Source organism: Pan paniscus, chromosome 6 (assembly GCF_029289425.2).
Source record: "Pan paniscus chromosome 6, NHGRI_mPanPan1-v2.0_pri, whole genome shotgun sequence".
Taxonomy (NCBI): domain Eukaryota; kingdom Metazoa; phylum Chordata; class Mammalia; order Primates; family Hominidae; genus Pan; species Pan paniscus.
The window spans coordinates 169,700,775-169,721,803 of record NC_073255.2 but is presented as its reverse complement, the minus strand read 5'-3'; the positions used below and the strand labels follow the sequence as shown (position 1 = coordinate 169,721,803).

At 36.1% G+C, this 21,029-nt stretch overlaps 1 protein-coding gene across 2 annotated transcripts in view; it reads left to right on the top strand.

Annotated features, from left to right (window-relative positions):
• CHCHD3 (coiled-coil-helix-coiled-coil-helix domain containing 3) overlaps positions 1 to 21,029 on the top strand; it is a 298,477-nt gene that overhangs the window by 192,742 nt on the left and 84,706 nt on the right. Inside the window, exons 5-6 of one of the 2 annotated variants that reach the window (XM_003813459.6) lie at positions 4,264 to 4,278; positions 5,507 to 5,590. In XM_003813459.6, coding sequence (XP_003813507.1) covers positions 4,264 to 4,278; positions 5,507 to 5,590 — 99 coding nt within the window. The remainder of the gene's footprint in view (positions 1 to 4,263; positions 4,279 to 5,506; positions 5,591 to 21,029) is intronic. The other variant, XM_003813458.6, reaches the window with a different exon arrangement.

The following is a 21,029-nucleotide window of genomic DNA, read 5'->3' as shown; positions in this document are numbered from 1 at the left end:
GCTGGAAGTATAATACTTTGTGTATTAATGCCACTTGGTAAAGACTCAGTGAACCCTATGTAATTTCTCCTAACAAAAGCCTAGAATTCAATTAATTGAATACATGGCTACTTTAATTATTCTGTTAACAGCTAATTGATATTCACAGTGATCATGTTTTACAGCTTCTAAATGCAATATTACCTTACAAGTTTATGGTTCGGCCTCCTTTGATATTTCAGTTCTTTTTCTGTTTTATGTCAGCATATAATTTTATTAGGTTCGTATATATTGCATCTCATATGTAGTTTTGACAAGAAATAAAGCTCTTTTTCCTACTCTTATTTGCTCATCTGCCTATGTGAGTTGTAAAACAGATTTTGCCTACCATAGGTTATCCATATTATAGTGAAAGATTAGTCTTTCTCAGTTCTTTATATGTATGCTTCAGATTGTTAAAAGATTTAGAATGAAAGGATATATGGTTACAGGGATGTCCTGTTTATATTGTTAAGAGAGTTGTTGCCTTTTCTAAATCCTAGTAATCTCTGGCTTCATAGTCTTATCTCATGGAAAGTTGAGTAGGTACCTGCTTTGTTTTTTACCCTGAGCTATTAAAAATTGAATACTGACATTTCAAGGAACTTTGTCATTTAAAATATACAAGCTTTGCCCATAGCACAGAACCTTGCCTTAAAATGCCTTGTGCTTGATATACAAAGTAACAGTACATTATCTGTGCTAAGTGATTGTGTTGTCACCGAGTTCCCAATGCCATGCAGTTGGTGCCACACCTGAGTCCCCAGGAGCAACCAGGGCTAAAAGGGCGTAGTAATGCTGAAAAGTGTGTGCTATGAAGATTTAGCCTGGACTATTCATGGGAAGGTAAAGTTTCTATCAGCACAGTATGTTATATTCATAATCCCAGTTTTCTCTTGTATAAACTTTATTATACCCTTTGTTGTAAAGCCCCTTCAAGTCTATTCTGAAAAGAGACAAGTCTTTAAGGAAGTAAACATATGTACTTCACTTTTAATCTAGCTATCAACACCAAGTTAAGACATCAAAATGTTCGTGTTGGGTTGCTTAAACTTGATTTCCATATTTTCTTTGTTTCTCTTGAATTATAGGATATTCTAGTTTTCCATAATGATCCACTTAAGTACATTGTGTCACATTTTCCAGCCCAGTTACGTTATCCCGAATCTGGCAAGATCTGAAAACTATTCAATACATATTTCTTCTAGGAATAGCAAATAGTAGATGGGGAAAAATGTTTTATATTATTTTTTCCCAAGATATGGTTCTGTATCAATAAATAATGTTGTAGTCCTCTTTGTTTTTATTTGTTCATTTACAGTGATTCTCTGTTAGAGAGCTCTACGGAGTTTCATTTCCTTGCAGTAGGTTTACTACTTTTTTAAAGTTGAATGTGACTCTCCATCCTCAGCAGCTATTAGCTTAGTCAATGTATTCTAGGCTTATTTAAGTTTCAGGATTCATATCGTGTGACTTTTCCTCCTAGCATCATATTAACTGTTTCAAAGCAATGTGCTATTAAAGTGTTGTGGCCATGTTTCTTACTTTGTTATTCTTCCCAGTGGATCTCAAACTATTGATTCTGTTTGCAATCCAGGGAAAGATGTGTGCTGCTGGCCTATAACTTGGTGGTGTTGGGTCTTAGGAAATATTGCCCTCTTTGGTCTTTAGTGTACACATCTGAGCTTTGGACATGTTATTTTAAACTTTTTCAAGGATCATATCTTAGAAAAGTGAGTGAGCATATATCTGTACATCCCTTATTTAGGTTGTAATCAGCTCTTCAAAATTAAATTTGTTGATTGATGCGGTGTCCTCAGCAGGCTCAAGTGTTGAATTCTCTTAGTGTTTTCTAAATAATGATAATGGAATATCCATTATGTTTTTTTGCATTTAAAAAAATCTCACTATGTGAACAAAGGGAACATTACCTAGTATGAGTGTTTTAATAGCCAGGGTAGATAATGCCATACATTGAATGGGGGAGAAAACCAGGTGCTGATACATTCAGGATTTAGTAGGTAATACAATTTCCATGCTATCTATAACTGTTCAAGTTGTTAAATTTTTTGAATTGTTAATATAATTATTTAATAGTTCACTCTTTTAGATGCCCTCAGTGCTACATTTCCGTCTCATAGTCAAGTGTAAACATATGGAATATTGATGTTTAAAAGATTTTTTCTGATCACAGAAGTACTAACTGTTCATTATAGGAAATAAGAAACAGTCCAAATAATATATCCCACTACATATATCATAACTACTATAACATCTTACCATACTTTACACTTTTTTCCATGTCCATATAAACAAGTACTCAACCTTCTCTGTCCCTCCCTTCTGCTCCTCCCTCCCCCATTTCTCATGCAAGATTAGGAGCTTAGGGCACATGCTATTTTATGACGTGTTTTTTTCTCACTTAATATTTTGAGTTTTAAAAAATTAATTTTCTGTTACGATATCAGCTTTCAAGGACTCTTACTGTTTGATTATATGGCTGGATCAAAATCTTTATAATCAATATCCTATTGTCAGATTATATCTTATTTACCCAAACATCTATTGTTCACTCTTAGTTGTTGCTTTAAATAATGCTGGTTGCATTTTCTTAGGTGTAAATACTCTTATATTTTAATATTTGCTAGGATTGAATGCCTGGAAGTGAAATTGGCCACATAAGAAGATTAATGATAATAATGACTTATACACACATTCACACATTTATAGTTATTATTATAAATTTTAGTATACTTAATTTATATTCATTTTTAAAATTTATGTAGTTAAATTCATTCTTTCTGATATACAGTTCTATGAGTTTTGACAAGTGCATGTAATTATATAACCACCACCACAATCAAGAAACATATTCATTTGCTCACCTTAAAAAATTTCTTCCTTTTGCCCCTTGACTATAAAGTATGTTTCTTTTTAATTCTGAACATATAAAGCAGCAAAAATAAGAAAATAGATACCGCCCATAAGTCTACCAGTCTGCTGTAACCTCTGTTGACATTTTGTAAAATATCCTTCTGGTTTTTTTGTTTGTTTTTGTTTTTTTATTTTTGTTTTTTCTCTTCATCTTCCCTACAAAAAAAGAGGTTATACTGCCTTTTAGTTTATATAGCTTTTTTCTTTTTTCTTTTTTAAGTGGTATACTTTGAGTACATATTTCATTTAGCCATTGGATTGGTTTGTTTTTATTTCTCTGCAATTCTAAACAACCTTGTAATGAAGTTTAAACAACCCTATAATGAATTTCTTTGCATATAGTACTTAAGTACCATAAGTAGAGTTTTTAGATCTGGTACATACGTACATTTTAAAGACTTGTTAATTTTATCCAGTTGATTTATAAAATGGGTATACCAATTTATATTCTGATCAGCAGTGTATAGGAGAGCCTATTTTCTTATATCCTTGCCAATATTGAGTATTTTTATTTTACATTTTTGTTAATTGGTAGATGAATAATGACACCATATTACCTTAATTGGTATTATCTGATTTGATGTGGGGTTGGGTTTTTTTCATGTGTTTATTATTTGTATTTTTCGTGTGTTGATTTCTAGTTTATATTATTTGTGTATATTTCTTTTGTTGTTTTTTGGTGGGGAGAGGAGTGGGGGATGAGGCTTCTTTTTTCAGTGCTCTATATGTTAATAACATTAACTCTCCCAGTTACATGTTGGGATTTCTTTTCCTGTTTTTGTTACTTGCTTCTTCTTTTGATTTTATAATGCTTTTGTTTTATGGAGTTTCTTATGAGTCTATTCTTTTTCATTTTCTTTATTTATATTTTGGGTTTTTATGTTGAATTTAGAGAGGTCTTTTCTCTTTAGATTATGTAGTCATGTATATTAAATTTGAAATTCATTTACTTTTTGTTTCATATTCTCAACAGTCTAATAAAATTTTTACTATGTTGTACCAGGGAGCCATAGATTATATACTTGTATATGAATGTACTTTAATCTAATCTTAACATTGTATTTGTTTTTATTTATTCATATGCTTCCAAGCAGCATGTACTTTTCATTGAAATCTTCTATTCAAACTGTAACAGCATAGTGACGTTAAAATGTGTCTCAAGTTAAGCATTTCCTTTTTATTTTTTCTCCATTACCTTCTTTGGCTTGCATTTTAAATATTATCCATCAGATTTTGTGTGTGTGTGAAATTAGGAAAAAACAGTACTTACGTTGTTAAATAACTGTTTATTTTATTTTTAACATGCTGCAGGATATTGAAGACAAAGTAAGTAGCAAAACAATAACCTATAAATGTGCAAGTAGTTCACCTAAACTAAGCAGATAGTTGAGTAGACAGGCACCTTGACATCTGAAACAGACAATACTTGATCATTTAGCAAAAGAATTTTGGTGAAATAGCACAAGGATGGGAATGCCTAAATATATACTTGTTAATGGATGGCTGGATGCATACAATTAAAAAAATGTATACACTTTACATATTAAAAGTAATATATATACTTTGTTTATTAAAAGATACACACAAAAATATATATATCTATATATAGTGTGTGTGTATATATATGTATATATACACACATATATACATATATACACATATATATACACACACACACTTTCTTATAAGTTGTAGTCAGGCATATATGCAGCATTCACTGAGCAAAAAATATGTTGAAAACAAAATCTCACTCAGAGTGATATAGGAAAGTCTCATCCCTCAGAGATAAAGGCCAATTAAACATAATATTCAAGATACCAACATTAGTTTAAGAAATGCATTTTTTTTTACAAATCTTGAAAAATATCCGTAAGTAGCCATCTTCATCATTTTTTAAAGAACCAAAAATATTATACTTGTTTTGATTTTATTTTAAAAAATCTTGTAAATTGAAAGTACAATAACTAAAGCTTTTAAAATTACTTTTAAATATGGTTATTTATTATGATTATTTTGAATTATTGAAATAAACAATTATGGTAGTTTTTGTTTCCACTCTTCCATAACAATTAATTCTTTACATAAAGGGAAATAGAACAATGTATGTATTTATTTGCAGGTAATTAACTGTTCTTAAACACAAGATTTATGTACAAAATGTTATTTAGGCATTACTTTTTTGTTCAAAAAAGAGCCATGTATCTTATGCCCAGGATAAAATTAAAGTTTCGTTGTACAAAATATTAATCCTTGAAATTACTCTTTGATAGGGAAGTTAAATAAGAGTCTGTTATGTGCTGTATTCTGACGTTTCCAAATATATTTGGACAAAATAGGACACAGCTGTTACAGTGGAAAAAAAAATACAATGCGGACTTCTTCTTTACATTTAAATACAGCAATCATCATCTTAATGTTTTTCTATGGCAGAGACCTAATAGATTGCAAAAATCTTCAGATTTGTATTCTTATTTCTAATGCAATTTATTCTTGACTTTTGCTTTGCTGTTGCTGCTTTTTCTTGATATAGTATATTCCTCATTTCTTTTTTTAGGCTAGGCAGCTGGAAGAGAAAGACCGAGTGCTAAAGAAGCAGGATGCATTCTACAAAGAACAGCTGGCTAGACTGGAGGAGAGGGTATGACTGTTTTTTATCATTGATTCTATTACCACATCTGCTGTTTTCTTGTATATTTATTTAAAAATTAATAAATTAGAACTTCAACTGCTTTTCCTGGTTGTAAGGTGGCCAGGAAGTGAAGAAGCAAAGCAGGTAGTTAGTTCATCCTCTGTAACAATGTCATTTTTTCTTTGGTCACTTTGGAATGGTTGCGTTGTTTGTTCACTGATGCGTTTTACCACTTGGGACCTACCGCAAATACTTTTCTTATATGTTTAGAATCTACATAGCCTCCAGGTCAGACAGTACACTGCTACTCTTATCTCTCCCAGACATTGACTAAACTTTAGTACACTCTTAAAAATGGTAGTGTTTTAAAGGATATATTTATCTTCTTTTATCTTTTCTTTTTTTGCTTTTTTCTTTTTGAAATGGAATCTCACTCTGTCGCCCAGACTGGAGTCTAGTGGCGTGATCTTGGTTCACTGCAACCTCCACCTACCAGGTTCAAGCGATTCTTATGCCTTAGCCTCCTGAGTAGCTGGAATTACAGGCATGCACCACCATGCCTGGCTGATTTTTGTATTTTTATTAGAGATAGGGTTTCACCATGTTGGCCATGCTGGTCTTGAGCTCCTGGCCTCAAGTCATCTGCCTCCCTCAGCCTCCCAAAGTGCTAGGATTACAGGCATGAGCCACTGCAACTGGCAGGATATATCTTCTTTCTGAAAACTCAGTTTCACTGCATTTGTAGTTTAGAAATGAATGTCTCCTTCAGGAGAGGTAGATAGGAGCTGAATAGCAGAAGTTAAACATGAGTTAGGAGAAGGAAAAGAGATACGGCGTCAAGTCAGCATGGGTCTAGAATTGGACAGAGATGGACAAAAGAAGGCAGTGAGTTTAAGAATGAGAGTTTGAGCACCTTATCAGTGCCCTTTTCAATAAAGTAGATTGGTTATCTAGATTAATTTCATACATAGACCATGAGGTTGCAGAGTGAGCTCTCTCTCTTTTGAATGAAACCCTCCAAATTTTATTTGTTGAAAATGTTATTTGATAAGAAAATAGGAAAAAATAAGAAATACACTATTAACCCTCACTCAGTACAGTTATGTATATGTTAAACATGTTTGCTGTCTCCGTATGTTACCGAACTGAGTACCTCTTGAATGTAGGGAGCATTTTCTCATTCATTTAGCAGATATTTACTTAAGCACCCTGGTCTTGTGCCAGCAGCTATGTACTAGTGAAGAAAATGAGGTAAACATCTGTCTTCATGGAGCTTAAATTCAGTTAAAACCAGAATACATATTGTATGGCAGGTTATGATAATTTCGGGAGGAATAAAATGGGAAAAGAGAGTCCCAGGGCTGGGGTTTAGGCATGGAGTTGGGTAGAGAGGGAAGAACTCTCTGTTGAGATGACATTTGGGAAGAGGCCTATGGTAATAGGGAAGCAAGCCATTGCCAAAACCGTGAAGCAGGCGTGAACTTGGCATGTTTGGGAAGGCTGGGGGGTTTGGGAGCAGATGAGCCCTCTGGGCTGCTGTGTTGGGCAAGAGTTGAAGCAACAGAGAATTAGTAAGAAATTATGGCAGTAATTCGGAAAAGGGATGACTGGTGTGGGTCTGAGTGCCGACAGGGGAAGTAATGAAATGTGGTTCGGTATTTTAAAGGTAGAGCTGACCAGATTTGCTGATGGCTTTGAACATGAGTGAAGAAAGAATAAACTCTAGGTTTATGGCTTTTATAACTAGAAGGTTTTTCCACAGGTGAAGATTCTTAAGATATGGATTGGGATGTTGGTGGTGGAGGAAATCAGGAGTTTGATTGTGGATATGTTAAGCTCAGGACACTTAAGACATTGAAGTAGAGATGTTGAATAGGCATAAAGTGAAATGGTTTAGAGAATGTCAGTAATTTTTCCTGTAAAGGGCCGGATAGTAAATATTTTAGGCTTTGCACACCACATTTGGTTTCTGTGCAGCTCCCCACCTCTGCCTTTGTAATGTGGAATCAGAGAAAGCCAACTGTAAATGAATGAGTGTGGCTCTGTTCTAATTGAAAGACCCTGAAGTATGAAGCTCATATAGTTTTCACACATCACAAAATTTTGCTAAAATTTTTTTCCAACCACTTAAAAATGTAAAACCAAAAACAGGTACTGGGCCTGATTTGGCTCCCTCGTTGTAGTGGGCAGAACTCTGATTTAGAGCACAAGGCTCTGATGTCAGATGCCTTGGATTCAAATTTCTGACCTGGCATTTCCCTGCTGTGTAATGTGGAGCATCTTATTTTTCCTCTCAGTTGTTTCATATATTAAGTGATGATTTAATAGTACTTACCTCACTTGTTAAATGAGCTAATACTCATAAAGCACCTGTAATAGTATGTAGCACAGAGTAACCATTCACCCACTAATTGTTTTACTTCTATACCTAGAGCATTGTACATGGCTTAGAGTTTGTATTAGTCTGTTTTCTCACTGCTATAATGAGCTGCTTGAGACTGGATAATTTATGAAGGGAAGAAGTTTAATTGACCCACAGTTCTCCATGGCTAGGGAGGCCTCAGGAAACTTACAAGTACGGCAGAAGGTGAAAGGGAAGCAGGCACCTTTTTCACACGGTGGCAGGAGAGAGAGAGCGTGCAGGGGAAACTACTTTTAAACCATCAGATCTGAGAACTCTCTCACTTATCAGAAGAACAGCCTGGGGAAACCACACCCATGATCCAGTTACCTCCCACCAGGTCCCTCCCTCAACATGTGGGTATCACAATGCAAGATGAGATTTGGGTGCAGACACGGAGCCAAACCATATCAGAGTTAGTAAATGTTAAATGAGTGAAAGTGAAAGTTTTTGAGGTGATATACTTGGCACCTGCTTTTCCTCACCCAATGACAGTTTTCTTTGTCATCAGGTTTTAATATGTTAGGTACCTTATAAACTTGCCTTTAATTATTGTCAGGTTCAAGAAAAGGCACTGAAAAATATTCTCCCATTTCTCATAGACTCACCAATTTGATTGGTACAAACGTCTGAGAAGATTTGTTTCTGGCAGATTGAACTTATCTGCTCAACAACTGCTCAACAAATAAACTGTTAGGCTTTTTGGCACCAAGTAGAACAAGTGGTAGAAGATTAGATAGACACGATATGATAAGATCAAATTATTGTGAATATATATATATATATAGAATATATTGTTTTCCTTTTTGAAGATCAGCCTGGGAAGTGGTCATCCTACAGTTGAAACTGAAATCTGAGAAGCACCAGTGAGCTTAGAAAGCTAAGGTGGAATATATACACTGCTGTTACTTAATACTCGATAACTCCACATTAAGTAAAAGAAAGAATGTTAGACAAGGAGTCAGAAGGTATGCTTTTGTCATCTGGCTGTTCGGCAATTCACCTAATCCCTTGTGGTGTCTGGTTCTTTATCTGCAAAATGGGGATATACTCTGTTCCTTGCTCATCTTCATGGTGATTGGGGGTAGATCAGATGAGTGTGTAAAAGCCCCTTGAAAGCTGGAAAGAGCTTAACAAATATCAGCTGTTGCCATGAAAGAATATTTGCTTACTTTCCATTGTGTATAAGATAACGATAATCATAGAATTAATATTATTCAACTTCCTTGTGTCTTTTGCACATTTCTGTACAGTCCTGTTTTTGTTACTGTCATTCTCAAAGTACTCAAGTTGAATTTTGTCACTTTGGATTTCTTCCAGGAATATGTGAGAGACATTTAGGTCTCTAATGATGAAGTATTTTCTAGGCGTAATGCAAAAGATTGTAAAGAGATTTTCTTTTGTATTGTGATGGCAGTGAGAATTACAATGTCTAACTATTTCTATTAGGAATTCTGCACACACTTTTGTATTAGACAGTGTAAAAATGCTGAATCCATTAATTCGTATTGTAAGAAATGATTCTAATATTAATATAACTTGCAGAATCATCTAACTTACTAGGAAATCCAGGTTGCCTGTGGTTTAAAAAGTGGACATAAGCACATATCTTTTCCTCTTTTAACTAAATGAAGTGATGAAACTATAAAGTAGATACCAGATGGTGTATCACTAATGGAGAGGGATGTGGCATCAACGAGTCTTTTACAGAATCATTCTGAGGGAGATTCCTGAGATAACCTTACCATCTGCGCATCAACTAGATTAACACAGCAATTGTACACGTTATCACTTTTTGATGACTTGAACTATTCATTTATATTGGCTTGATGCAGATTTCTTTTGAGAGTATGAATCAAAGTGCACTGAACATGTGAAGTACATTTAGTTCTGTAATACAGCTTGATTTGCCTCTTGGATCTATTTGAATAAACTGCTTGTTAATTAGATAATTCCCATGTGTGAATGGAACTCCCTCTACCCAGGTATTTATATTGGCCACTCCACCCAGGAGTCTGAGATAATTTTCTTCTTTCACTAACTTGTTAGGAGTAATAAGTGTAATTTAACTGGACACTGATTTCACCCTTTTTAGAATGAGTTTTCAAAAGCAGCAACACTTTACTGAGAGAGAAGGTCAAAGCCATTTGAAAAGATTTTTTAAGTCCTTATTTCATACTCAAATGTTGCTAAGTTATCAATGGCATCTCTGTGAACATTAGAGATATCACATTTAGGCGTCTTGCCTAATTGAAAGATACTTAGAGAGTATTAATTCCTGATTATTGGTATAAGAGACATAGATAGTATTAATTCCTGGTTGGTGATTTCATGAGAGGAAGTTGAGAACAGCTTTCAAAGAGAAGGTTCTTAAGTGTTTCTACGAAGTAGTCTCCAAGTCTCGCAGGGAATTCTGTTTTTTTTGTTTTCCCAACTTTATTTTTGTTTGTTGTATAATTGACAAATATGTCCATAATGCTTTATACCTCTTTATGATAGCCACATTTTGTTTATAATACTTGTGATTAGTTATGTGTGTTTATCTTGTACACTCCTGAGGACACAGAGCTAATTTTCATATTTCTGTATTTTCTATTTTTTTCTTTTGTTTTTGAGGTTCCATAACTTGCATATTTCTGTATTTTCTACAAATAGCACAGTGAATGAATCCTAGATTTTCTAAGCTTATACTATGAAGTTATGTTTATGCAATTAGTATATAGTTTTAAAATACACACAAATGTTTAATATCTTTTTCACTAGCCATTTAAATTCATAATTTAATTCTATCCTGGGAGAAAGTCAAGTTTAACTTTGAATATTTTGTTATTGTTTATAGCATCCTTATTAACATGCTGATGATAACATTTACTGAGCATTTACATTGTGATTGGCACTTTGCATGGATTGTCTCATTTTATACTTACCAACAACCCTGTGTGGCTGTGCGCCCTATTGTTTAGGTGAAGGCTTAAAGTAATTCATCTAAGAACATACAGCCAAAATATGATAGATCTGGATTTGAGCCAGGTTCCATGCTTAAGCATTTAGCTGCTGTCTAGTACCAACTTGAAGATGTTCATTCTGTATGTAAATCCTGCTGATTGTAGCATTAGTTCTTTGGGTGGTAAGTTAGCTCTTACCAGCTTCTAATACAACTTTTTGGGTCCTGATGTTATGATTTGATTAATGCTACCTCATAACCTAAAAGTGTTAAGCATTCAAAAATGCATAATTTTCTCCCAGAATTTGACATTTCCTGGGAAAATTTGACCAAAAAAGAATGAGTAAGGTCTTATTACCTAGCGATTACAGCATGATACCCCTAAGAGTTATTTTAATATATAGTTGTGCTTCTTTCACGTTGAAATAAGAAATTTATAGTCATTAAAGCAGCTTAAAAATTTCTTCTTGAGATCTTCATTCACTTGCTCATACTTTGATAATACTGCCTTCCATCTTTTCATCTCTTTCCATCTTCTGGAAAGAAAGCAAACCTTTTTTTTTTTTTTTTTTTTTTTTACTTTTGACAAAGTGTTCTGATAGTTATTTCATCAGAGTCTGGATCGTTGTGTGTTCTTCAGGAAAATGTGTATTTTTCAGGAGTCTGTTGGTCCTGTGGGAGGGAAGCGAGGGGTAGGACCGTGGTTATCGTGTCATAGAGGGCAGAAGCCACAGTCTCCCATGGGTCTTCCAGGATGAAGGGCCTTGTCTCCCCAGGACATGTTGAAGACTTGAGCTCTTTGATAATGTGTTTTGCATGTATAACTTCTCCATTATGAATTTGAATTGATTTGCTCTATGGCATCCACTTTGCTCTTGGCTTTCCTAAGAATGAAGGGGTTTGGCTCAGCATGAAGCCCTCTTGGCTTGAGGAGCTGAGGGAAATCAGAAAATTTAGTTAGGTATAATACAATGTTGAGTAACCCAGTGATGTGGCATGCATTTGTTCTTTGAGAACTCCTCCCTACACCTCCCCCCACTGCATTTACAATTTATTTGCATTCTTAAATATGAAGATATGTTTGTAAGATGGGCCACTTAAAATATTATTCTATGTGCTGTATGTAAAAAATGGAAGACTAATTTTATTAGGTTAGTTTTCCATGGCATATAATCAAATAGATGCCTCCTTGTCTATAAACATATTACCTATTATTCATCATGTGCTTACTATATTGAAGATCTGCTAAGTGTATACCATCCTTCAAAATTCTTTCCCATGTCAGGATCTTTGCCTTTGTTGTTCCCTGGGATGCTGTTTCCCACCTCTGAATAGCTGTCTCTGACTCCCTTACAAGTTTTAGGCTTTCCTAATGACTATCAGAAACTAGACTTCTGAACCCTGTCTCTAACTGTCATATCAACCTATTTATTTGTTTGAAAGCACTCTTCCAGATCTATAATTAGTTTATTCATTATTTGTTAACTTGTTCATGACTGCCTTCCCAGTCATCCAGTAGAAGTTCCACGAAGGCAGAAACTTTGTCTTAGACACGCCTGAATCCCTTATCTGGTGAATCATAAATGCCAGTGTGGCATGGATTGCTTTCAGTTTTCAGACACCTCTGGATTTCAGCAGCAATTTGCATACAGACTGCAGGAAATCTCACAGAATTAAAAGGGAGAGAGAATTAGATAAGCTGGGCAAAAGAGAATAATACAAAGAGAATGGTGAAAAATAAATTGCCATTAAGAAGAAAAGTATATTACTAGTTTGTCACCTGTGGAGAGAGTTGCTAATTAAATTCTAAGGTCATGCTTACATCAAATGAGCAATTTTTAAAAGTCTCTCACTTATGGCAGATGACATGTCTTTTATTGCATCATAAAGTGTTGGGCTCATCTGTATGATTAATTGGCTTTTGATTGTGTGACTTCTTCTTTCTCAATTAGTACCTTTGCTTCTGTGCTCCTTTGTGTGAAGCTTGGGGAAAAAATAACGCCAACAATGATAATAATGAGAAATGACAACAGAACAGGTTATTGTCAGCCCAGAGTGCTTCTTATGGGAAGAAATTATGTATTTTTACTACCAGGTGAAGTCTGTCATTGTAAAATATTTCAGTGAGTGAAGCTGGATCAACCTTTTCAAGGGATTAATGCAGGATGGATTCACAATTAGACTACTGACATCTGAGATACTAAAATATAAACAGTCGTTTTTTGGAGATGGGGAGATAACTTAAACTTGGTTTATGGGATTAAGAAACCATTTGATATTCCCCCCTGCGACGTGCTTTCTAAACAGTTGCCAATGATTTTAGGTGATGTGGTTAACTCATTTTGGCCCTGCGATGTGACAGAGTAAATTTAACATGATAGTTAAAAATGTAACTTCCTGGTAGATGTGCCTACGTGGGTTATACTAGTTTGCACTTGTCAACCTAGAGAGATAGACTATTCCTTTGACACTGGGAAATTTTGTACTGGCTTCTTCATTCATGTGGAGATCAGGGCAGATTCCCTGTGGTTTCTATAGTTACCGAGAGCTACACAAACAGAGATGAGGTTCTGTAGTCCACAGGTTTGGATGTTGAAGTTAATAGAAGCCTACACCACTTTTAATTGTAATGTCACAAGCAACAGAGGTTTTATTAAAGTGGCTTGGATTGTGTACATTGAGTTACTCTCAATTTTTTTTATCATCAACAAGTAATGATAGTTTAAGTAAATGCACTTAGATGTTAATTGTTCTGTAGAAAAATGAATAAGGCCCGGTATCAGCATATCTTTTGTTAACATAATTGACACATTTATAACTTAGGTGCAAAGATGGAACCATTTTACAATCTACCTGCTTTCCTAAAGGAAGTTTATTATTGCAGATATTCCAAAAGTAGCAAGCAAGATTTTTTTTTTCCCTAGTTTGTGCTCTGGGGAAAAATATCAATACAGTGTAGTAGGATATGAGGGTCTTATCCTTAATTCATTATTCAACAAATCCTCAAAATGCGTTGGCTTTTCTGTTAACCTCTCTGAAATTTCGAATGGGAAATGTGGTTTAGGTAACCTTGAGCTGCTTTTCAAATCTGGCTTTAGGGATATGAGACTTATTTTTTTCTAGGGTGAGCTGTTAAAAGTGCATCCAGGTAAAATGATCCCTTTAACTGGAGTCAGTTTTTCTATGTCTAACTTTAGAGGAAAGATTTGCAAATCATGGGATCAGCACTTAATTTGGGGCTCTATTTACCATGTAGGCTGTCAAGAAGTATTAACCTTAAGGTAAGATGAGAACATGGAGTACAAAGCTGTGAGTTGATGGCATACAGTACAGCGGTATTAAATAGCATTATCCATCCTGCTTGCTACAGTAAATAGGATTTCACTATTATGATGTGTCAGGGCTTTCAGTAAAATCAAATTTACAAGACACTAAACTGCCATCCTGTCTGCTGAGCAGCTTTATTCTGGGATCTTGCTTTCATATTAATCCTGTTGGTAGGAAATACTTGTACCAATTGTGCATGGAAATTATAATTTAATGATCTCTTCCTTTTCTTTTTTCAGAGCTTAGAATGGACTACTGTGCTTTGCAGTGATAGCCCCAGGGCTCTGAGAAAGAGAAAATATACAGTTCAGCTTTAAAGCCCAGTATTGCTTTTTTGTGAGTGCTTGTAATGATCATAAGTGCTGAGATGCCAACAATATGGGTTGCATACTTTCTCAACTCTTCACATTTCCTTTACCTTTTGAAAGGCTACACAATAAAATAATTAGATTCTGTTTACCCTGATGGTTTTAAAAAATGATATGCCACTTGAATGTGTAAAGACAGGGTAAGAAATAAAGCATTGTGAAATCAAGGGAAAATTAATTCCACTTTTAAAGATTCTTTACATTTTAGGAAGGCTCAGCAGGCTGTTTTATTTGAAAAACAATTATTTACTCACTTTACTTTCTTTGAGCTCCTTTCTTGCTATTGATAAGAATATTACAGCCAGGAAATCATTATGTTTCCTGCGTATGAGATTGAAATTGGCTAAATCCTTTGAATTTTCTTCACATCCAATTTCAAAGTTAGTGATTGTTTTGCTTCTTGACATCTTGCTTATTTATAAATTTCAAATGTACTTCATTTAGGCAGACCAGCCAATGCGTATTTTCCTATTTTACTGACTGAAAAATTAAAGTACATGAATATTAAATTTTTTAAAGGAAATTGCAGTGCTTCTGTTAGAAAGTGCTCTTCAATCCCAGTTTTATGTTCAGACCATGAGACAGCTGTGCGTCTGTAAGGATTACGTTTCAACACATTAGCTTCAGTTAAAAAGATATATTTGGTCATTAAAACATTTGCAAATAATATTAGCTCATAACATCATCAAATAGAAGTGCCCACATCTGAATTTGGCATATAAAGCAAGTTTGCACAGTAAGGTTGGCATTTAATGAAGGGAACCTAAATCCAATTTGTCCGTGTAGACTAAGATAGGATTTTAACTTTGGTCATTCTTATCAGAATTTTGGGGACTAGAGGGAGTCCTTGGCATTCACCACTCATTCAAAAACACATTTATTAATCTCCTACAGTGAGCCAGGCTCTATTCAAAGATATAATGATGAATACAAATGGCACAAAAGCCCATTGGTATCTGGCACGGAGCTTTCAGTTGACACAGTGGCGCAATGGGCCCATGGAGGCTGTGTGTTTTGTGAAGAACACTACCTTTTTACTACCTTTGTCCCTTCAAGAGCTAAAGATCATGAGATTTGGGGGGAAAGTTAGTAGGTTAGAGAGATCCATCAGGTTAAATTATCAGATGAACACTCCAATACATTGGTTGCCTCAAGTAGTTCTTTCTGAAAATAAACATTAAATAGGTAAGTTCCTTTGAAGACTGGAACTCATTCCCCTTTGATCACTGTGATAGTGCCTGGCACATAATAAGCCTTGGATAAATTTTTTTAAAATTAATGTGTTCGTCCAGGAATGGGGTGGGTTCCATGGCCAAATAATTTTGAGGAATGTTAGGTTTCACGAAGCTGAACAGATTTATTTTCTACAGGCCTTCTCAGAAGTTACGTACACTTAGAGCCTCCAGGATGAGGATGCTGCATGATGTGTTTCAGCATTATACCCAAAACATGGAATTGTTCTGAGATGTATCTGTGAATTTATCCCAGTATATCACCTGAGATTTCTGTGCCCTGAATAATGCTAGTACCTACATTTTTTTTAGTCCTTCTTAGCTTGCATCCTAGGATGTAAAAGTAGAGTAGCCGTAGAATTTCACTGTTGGAATTCCTAATCTGAAGGCTTCTGAGGACCTGAAAGCACCCTGGGATTGCCGCCCTTTGCACCATGTTCCAAAAGCATAGGTCAATGAGAAGAGGCTGTCTCAGGGTCCTAAAGGTGCGGTGCTCTGGGATAGGGTGTTCTTTCTCTCTGAATTCTCTTCCTAATCCTCACCCTTTCCAAGAGTCTTTGAGAAAACTGTAGCCCAAGGTATCTAATTTTTGTGTTTAGGTGTCCATTGATTCAAGCTTGCATTATTCCAACCTCCTCAGAATTGGGAGCAATGGGTAGTGGGGTTTCTCCTTGATCTTCCCATGTCAAGATTCAGCACCATGCCCATTAACCCAAGAGTTGTACATACTTGCCTGAAGAACCAGGCGCAGGTTTCAGTAGAATGCCACCAATGGAAAGTCTGAACCAGAATATTCTTCCCTTTTATGAAATGAAGTAGGAAGGTAATTAAATTGGATAAATTACTCCTGTGGATCTTTACAAATCTTCCCGCAAGTGTTGCCAAGATATGGTGCTGAAGGAGCAAGTGAAAGAGATATCAACATCTTCTGTTCCATCAGGGCCTCAAGGTTTCTGTGACCCTCTAGAAAGAATCTATAGGACTTGCTATTCTTTTGTGAGGAAGCAGTAAGGTTTACTTACATAGGGTAGAAAGTGCGCCTTTGTATCTGGAGAATAAGTTTGATCATGGTCAGTAATCACATGCTCTGTAATTTAATTTGTCTTCGTAAAACGTTTAGAACTGGAGTTCAGAGAGAATGGCATGATCACCACACTGTCCCCTTGTGACTTGTAGTGTTTGTATAAACTCTATAAAAGCAGGGACCTTGTCTGTTCCCTGCTGTATCCCTATTACCTAGACCAGTACTTGGCACTTAGCAGGTGCTTGTTAAATATTTGTCAAATGAATGATGAAGGCATTTTCAGCGAGTCAAAAATGTCCACGTAGCCTAGAGATGCATCTTCCAGGTTGCTTAGTGGGCAGCTCGTCTCAAGTTAGACCTTATTCTGCAGGTTTTCTGAAATTTAGGTAAGGGTCCTTTTGCTCCAGTCATGCTAACTTCTGCTATTAATGCAACAACATACCTTATTTATGTAAAATTAAACATCAGTGTAATTACTACTCCTCAAGCAAACTTTTGAAATAAATTAAATTATTTGTCTAAGTGATGTTCTTATCCATTACTTTTACATGACTGGGGAGAAGGTGAATAATGATGATGATGATGATGATGATATCAATTTTATCCACAATCTTTAACCTAAATAGAATGCCCAACTTCATATATTATCCCAAAACCTGGTTTTGAGTGACAGAGTGCCCCTGGGTACTATGCATTGTGTACATCCTTGTTCCAAGATTGTTGGGAAAGAAATAGTAATATCAGTGTCAGTACCATCAACGTCATCATTAAAACATCCACCATCGGCACCCGCCTGTAGTCCCAGCTATTCGAGAGGCTGAAGCAGGAGAATCACTTGAACCTGGGAGGCAGAGGTTTCAGGGAGCCGAGATTGTGCCACTGCACTCCAGCCTGGGTGACACAGCGAGACTCCGTCTCAAAAAAAAAAAAAAATTTACCATGAATTGAGGGTTTATTATAAGCTAGGCAGTGCTTGAAATTAGTTAACATAATACTGTATTCTATCCCTAGAACAAACCATTAGGGGAAGGTATTTCTTTGCCAGGCAACCAATTGATTTGTTGAGTCTGAAAGACATTGAGTAACTTGACCTGGGATTCTTAGCTGGTGCACCCAGGCCTCTGTCTTCCTCCTCACCAATGGCCTCTCCCTCTGTGTCACCAGTGGTGGACTATTAAATTTTCACTTTCGGTCTCATATGATTCCACTCCCCTTTTCATCCTCCCCCTCTTCATTTTTATTTATTTATTTAATTTTTGAGACAGAATCTCTCTCTGTCGCCCAGGCTGGAGTGCAGTGGTGCGATCTCGGCTCACTGCAACCTCCATCTCCTGAGTTCAGGATTCTGCTGCCTCAGCCTCCCGAGTAGCTGGGATTACAAGCATGCACCACCACGACTGGCTAATTTGTAGAGATGGGGTTTCACCATGTCGGCCCGGCTGATGTTGAGCTGACCTCAAGTGATCTACCTGCCTCGGCCTCCCTAAGTGCTGAGATTACAGGCATAAGCCACCGAGTCCGGCCCTCCCCCTCTTTAAAAAGATTTTTGGTGGAGGTGGGCCTGACATTTTTTGTTTAGAACCACTAGAGTCAAGTAACAGATTCTCAACTGAGTTTCCCTCAGCAACATTCCTACTTGGTTTTCTTCCATAAGCTAAGCGCCCATTGTTTTATTTAATAGTGAATCTTGTTTAAAGAGAAGTTGAACCAGCTTTATTACAGGGCATGATTAGATACAGTTAATTAGTACGGCTATAGTGTATAGGCTAAATTGATAGGAAAGGTGCTGAAAGTAAGGAAATTGTAAAGGATCTGTGAACTGGGTCTTATTCCTCTGAGGGGATGCAGAGAAAAGAAGCTGGCCCTGTACTGTGGGGAAATATAACCAGAAATTGAAGTCACAAGCGAAGCCAAATCAGCCCAGGTAAAGGTGATGACACTTTCTGTGATGGCAACTAGTAGCTCTTAAGTAGCCTTGAACCATGGTGTCCACAGCAGCCCAGCACGCTTAGCTTGCTATGCGGATTGTACCTGTGGAATCCTGGGGCACAACTTCCTGCAAGTTTAGGTTTAGTCACACAAGTTTACTGTCACTTTCCATTCTAAGACTGAGTGTGCACTTGTTTCAACTCTCTCGTTTCAGGTCAGAGATGTTTCTCCTATCCTAGAACTATTTGAACTTCAACTTCCCCAGGCTCTGCCTCAAAATTAACTTTAGTAATTAATGACCTTCAGTACATGTACCACTCAATTAACTACCCTCAAGCCAGCCCTACTTTTAACCTTCCTCGATGGCAGATTCTTGTCCATCTCCTGCCACAGCATTCCTTCCTAGGAGATCTCCATGCTTGCGTTCTCTCTGCAGATTGCTCTGCCTGTGTTGGGCATCCCCTTATTTTTACTTTTTTTCCCCCAACTTTATTTTTGTTTGTTTTGTATAATTGACAAATACATCCATAATGCTTTATACCTCTCTTGATTATAGTCACATTTTGTTTATAATACTTGTGATGAGTTGTAGGTGATGAGGGGATGTTGAGCATCTACTGTGTGTGCAGATATTATGCATGGTAGGTACCTGTGACACACAGTCACTGAAGCAGACACAGTTTACCTGTAACATCTCATCACTCCTCCTTGCTTGTTACTTCCTAATATTAGAATTTCTAGAACTTAATCATAGTGTAGTTTCCACCTTGCCTTCATGGACGATCTGTGATGTGACGTGGGCAGCAGAAATAGAAGTGAGAACGGAGTAGCACTGACTGAGGGGTTGTCTCCTTGGGCAAGCAGTCCACGTGTTGAGAAGATTTGTCTGCTTATCTGTTTATCCTCATTATCATTAAAATGAAAATGTAACTAGAACTACAACGAGCACTTCTGTAGCTCAAGAAAAATAACCCATAATAAATTGTGAACTGTCTATTCTCTCATGGTGTAGTTACTCTAAATTGTGGAAATTTGGCAGACGTCCCTAGAACTATTTGTTAAAATTCAATAGTATGTAATTAAAGACAGAGACTGCCATTTTGCTGTTGGGTACATTAAGAAATTATATTATGTATCATTTGGATTTGACCCTGAACTCATTTCCCAAAAGATTAATGCCAGAAAGACAAAAGTATATTTTAGTCTAAATAGAGGCTCAAGTTATATAAAGTAACTAAATTTATGGAAATATCAGTTAGACTCTAGCTATTTAAGAGTAATTATGCAAAAGATAGTTTTGAACGAATATTCCTCTAGAAATAGCCAAATGGACACTGTAATTATGATGAAATTCTGTGCTTCAAGTCTTGCCAGACAATAAAACAAGACTGCTGATATTTTAAGCCTATATCATTAAAACTAATATTGATACAACAACCTGGATAATATGTCAGTGAAATGGAATATTTTATAGATACACAAAAGTATACTGCTCCTTGAAACGTTAGCATTCATCTAGTATAAAATTACACTTTTTTCAAGCAATGAAACAGAAACCTAGAGGCTTGAAAATTGTTTTTACGTAGTTGGGAAAGGGAATGGTGGCACTATTTACCTAGTTATGATTATCTCATCAGATGAGTTCTAGGCAAGTGAGTGGGTGTTTGTCTGTTTAGGTTCCTGCAATTGATTTGTGTTGGGGTGGCCCTCCCAAATATAGACAAGTGGATATGGATTCATATATTAGACCTCCTAGTTATTGGCTATTTATTCTTAGATAAATCATGTAACCTGTTTGACCCTCAGATCCCTCATCTGTAAAGTGGCCTTCATATTGTACTTCCTTGGGGGTGTGGAGATTAAATAAAATATTATGTGTTAATTTATACATACTAAATTAGGATAAATATCAGTTATCAGCACCAGTCTCTAGGAGGTTGATAATTATACAGCTGTTTGAGGTAGCTTGTTGCGGGGAGAAAGCCCTAGAATAGAGTAGAGGGATTGAATCTGGAAACACAGGTTGAATTCTATTTGAAGTATTTATCTTTTTTTTTTTTGGTGAGATAGGTCTCGCACTGTCACCCAGGCTGGAGTACAGTGGCGTGATCTCTGTTCACCTCAACCTCTGCCTCCCAGGCTCAAGCAATCCTCCCACTTCAGCTTCCTGAGTACCTGAGACTACATGCATGTGCCATCACACCGGGCTAATTTTTGTATTTT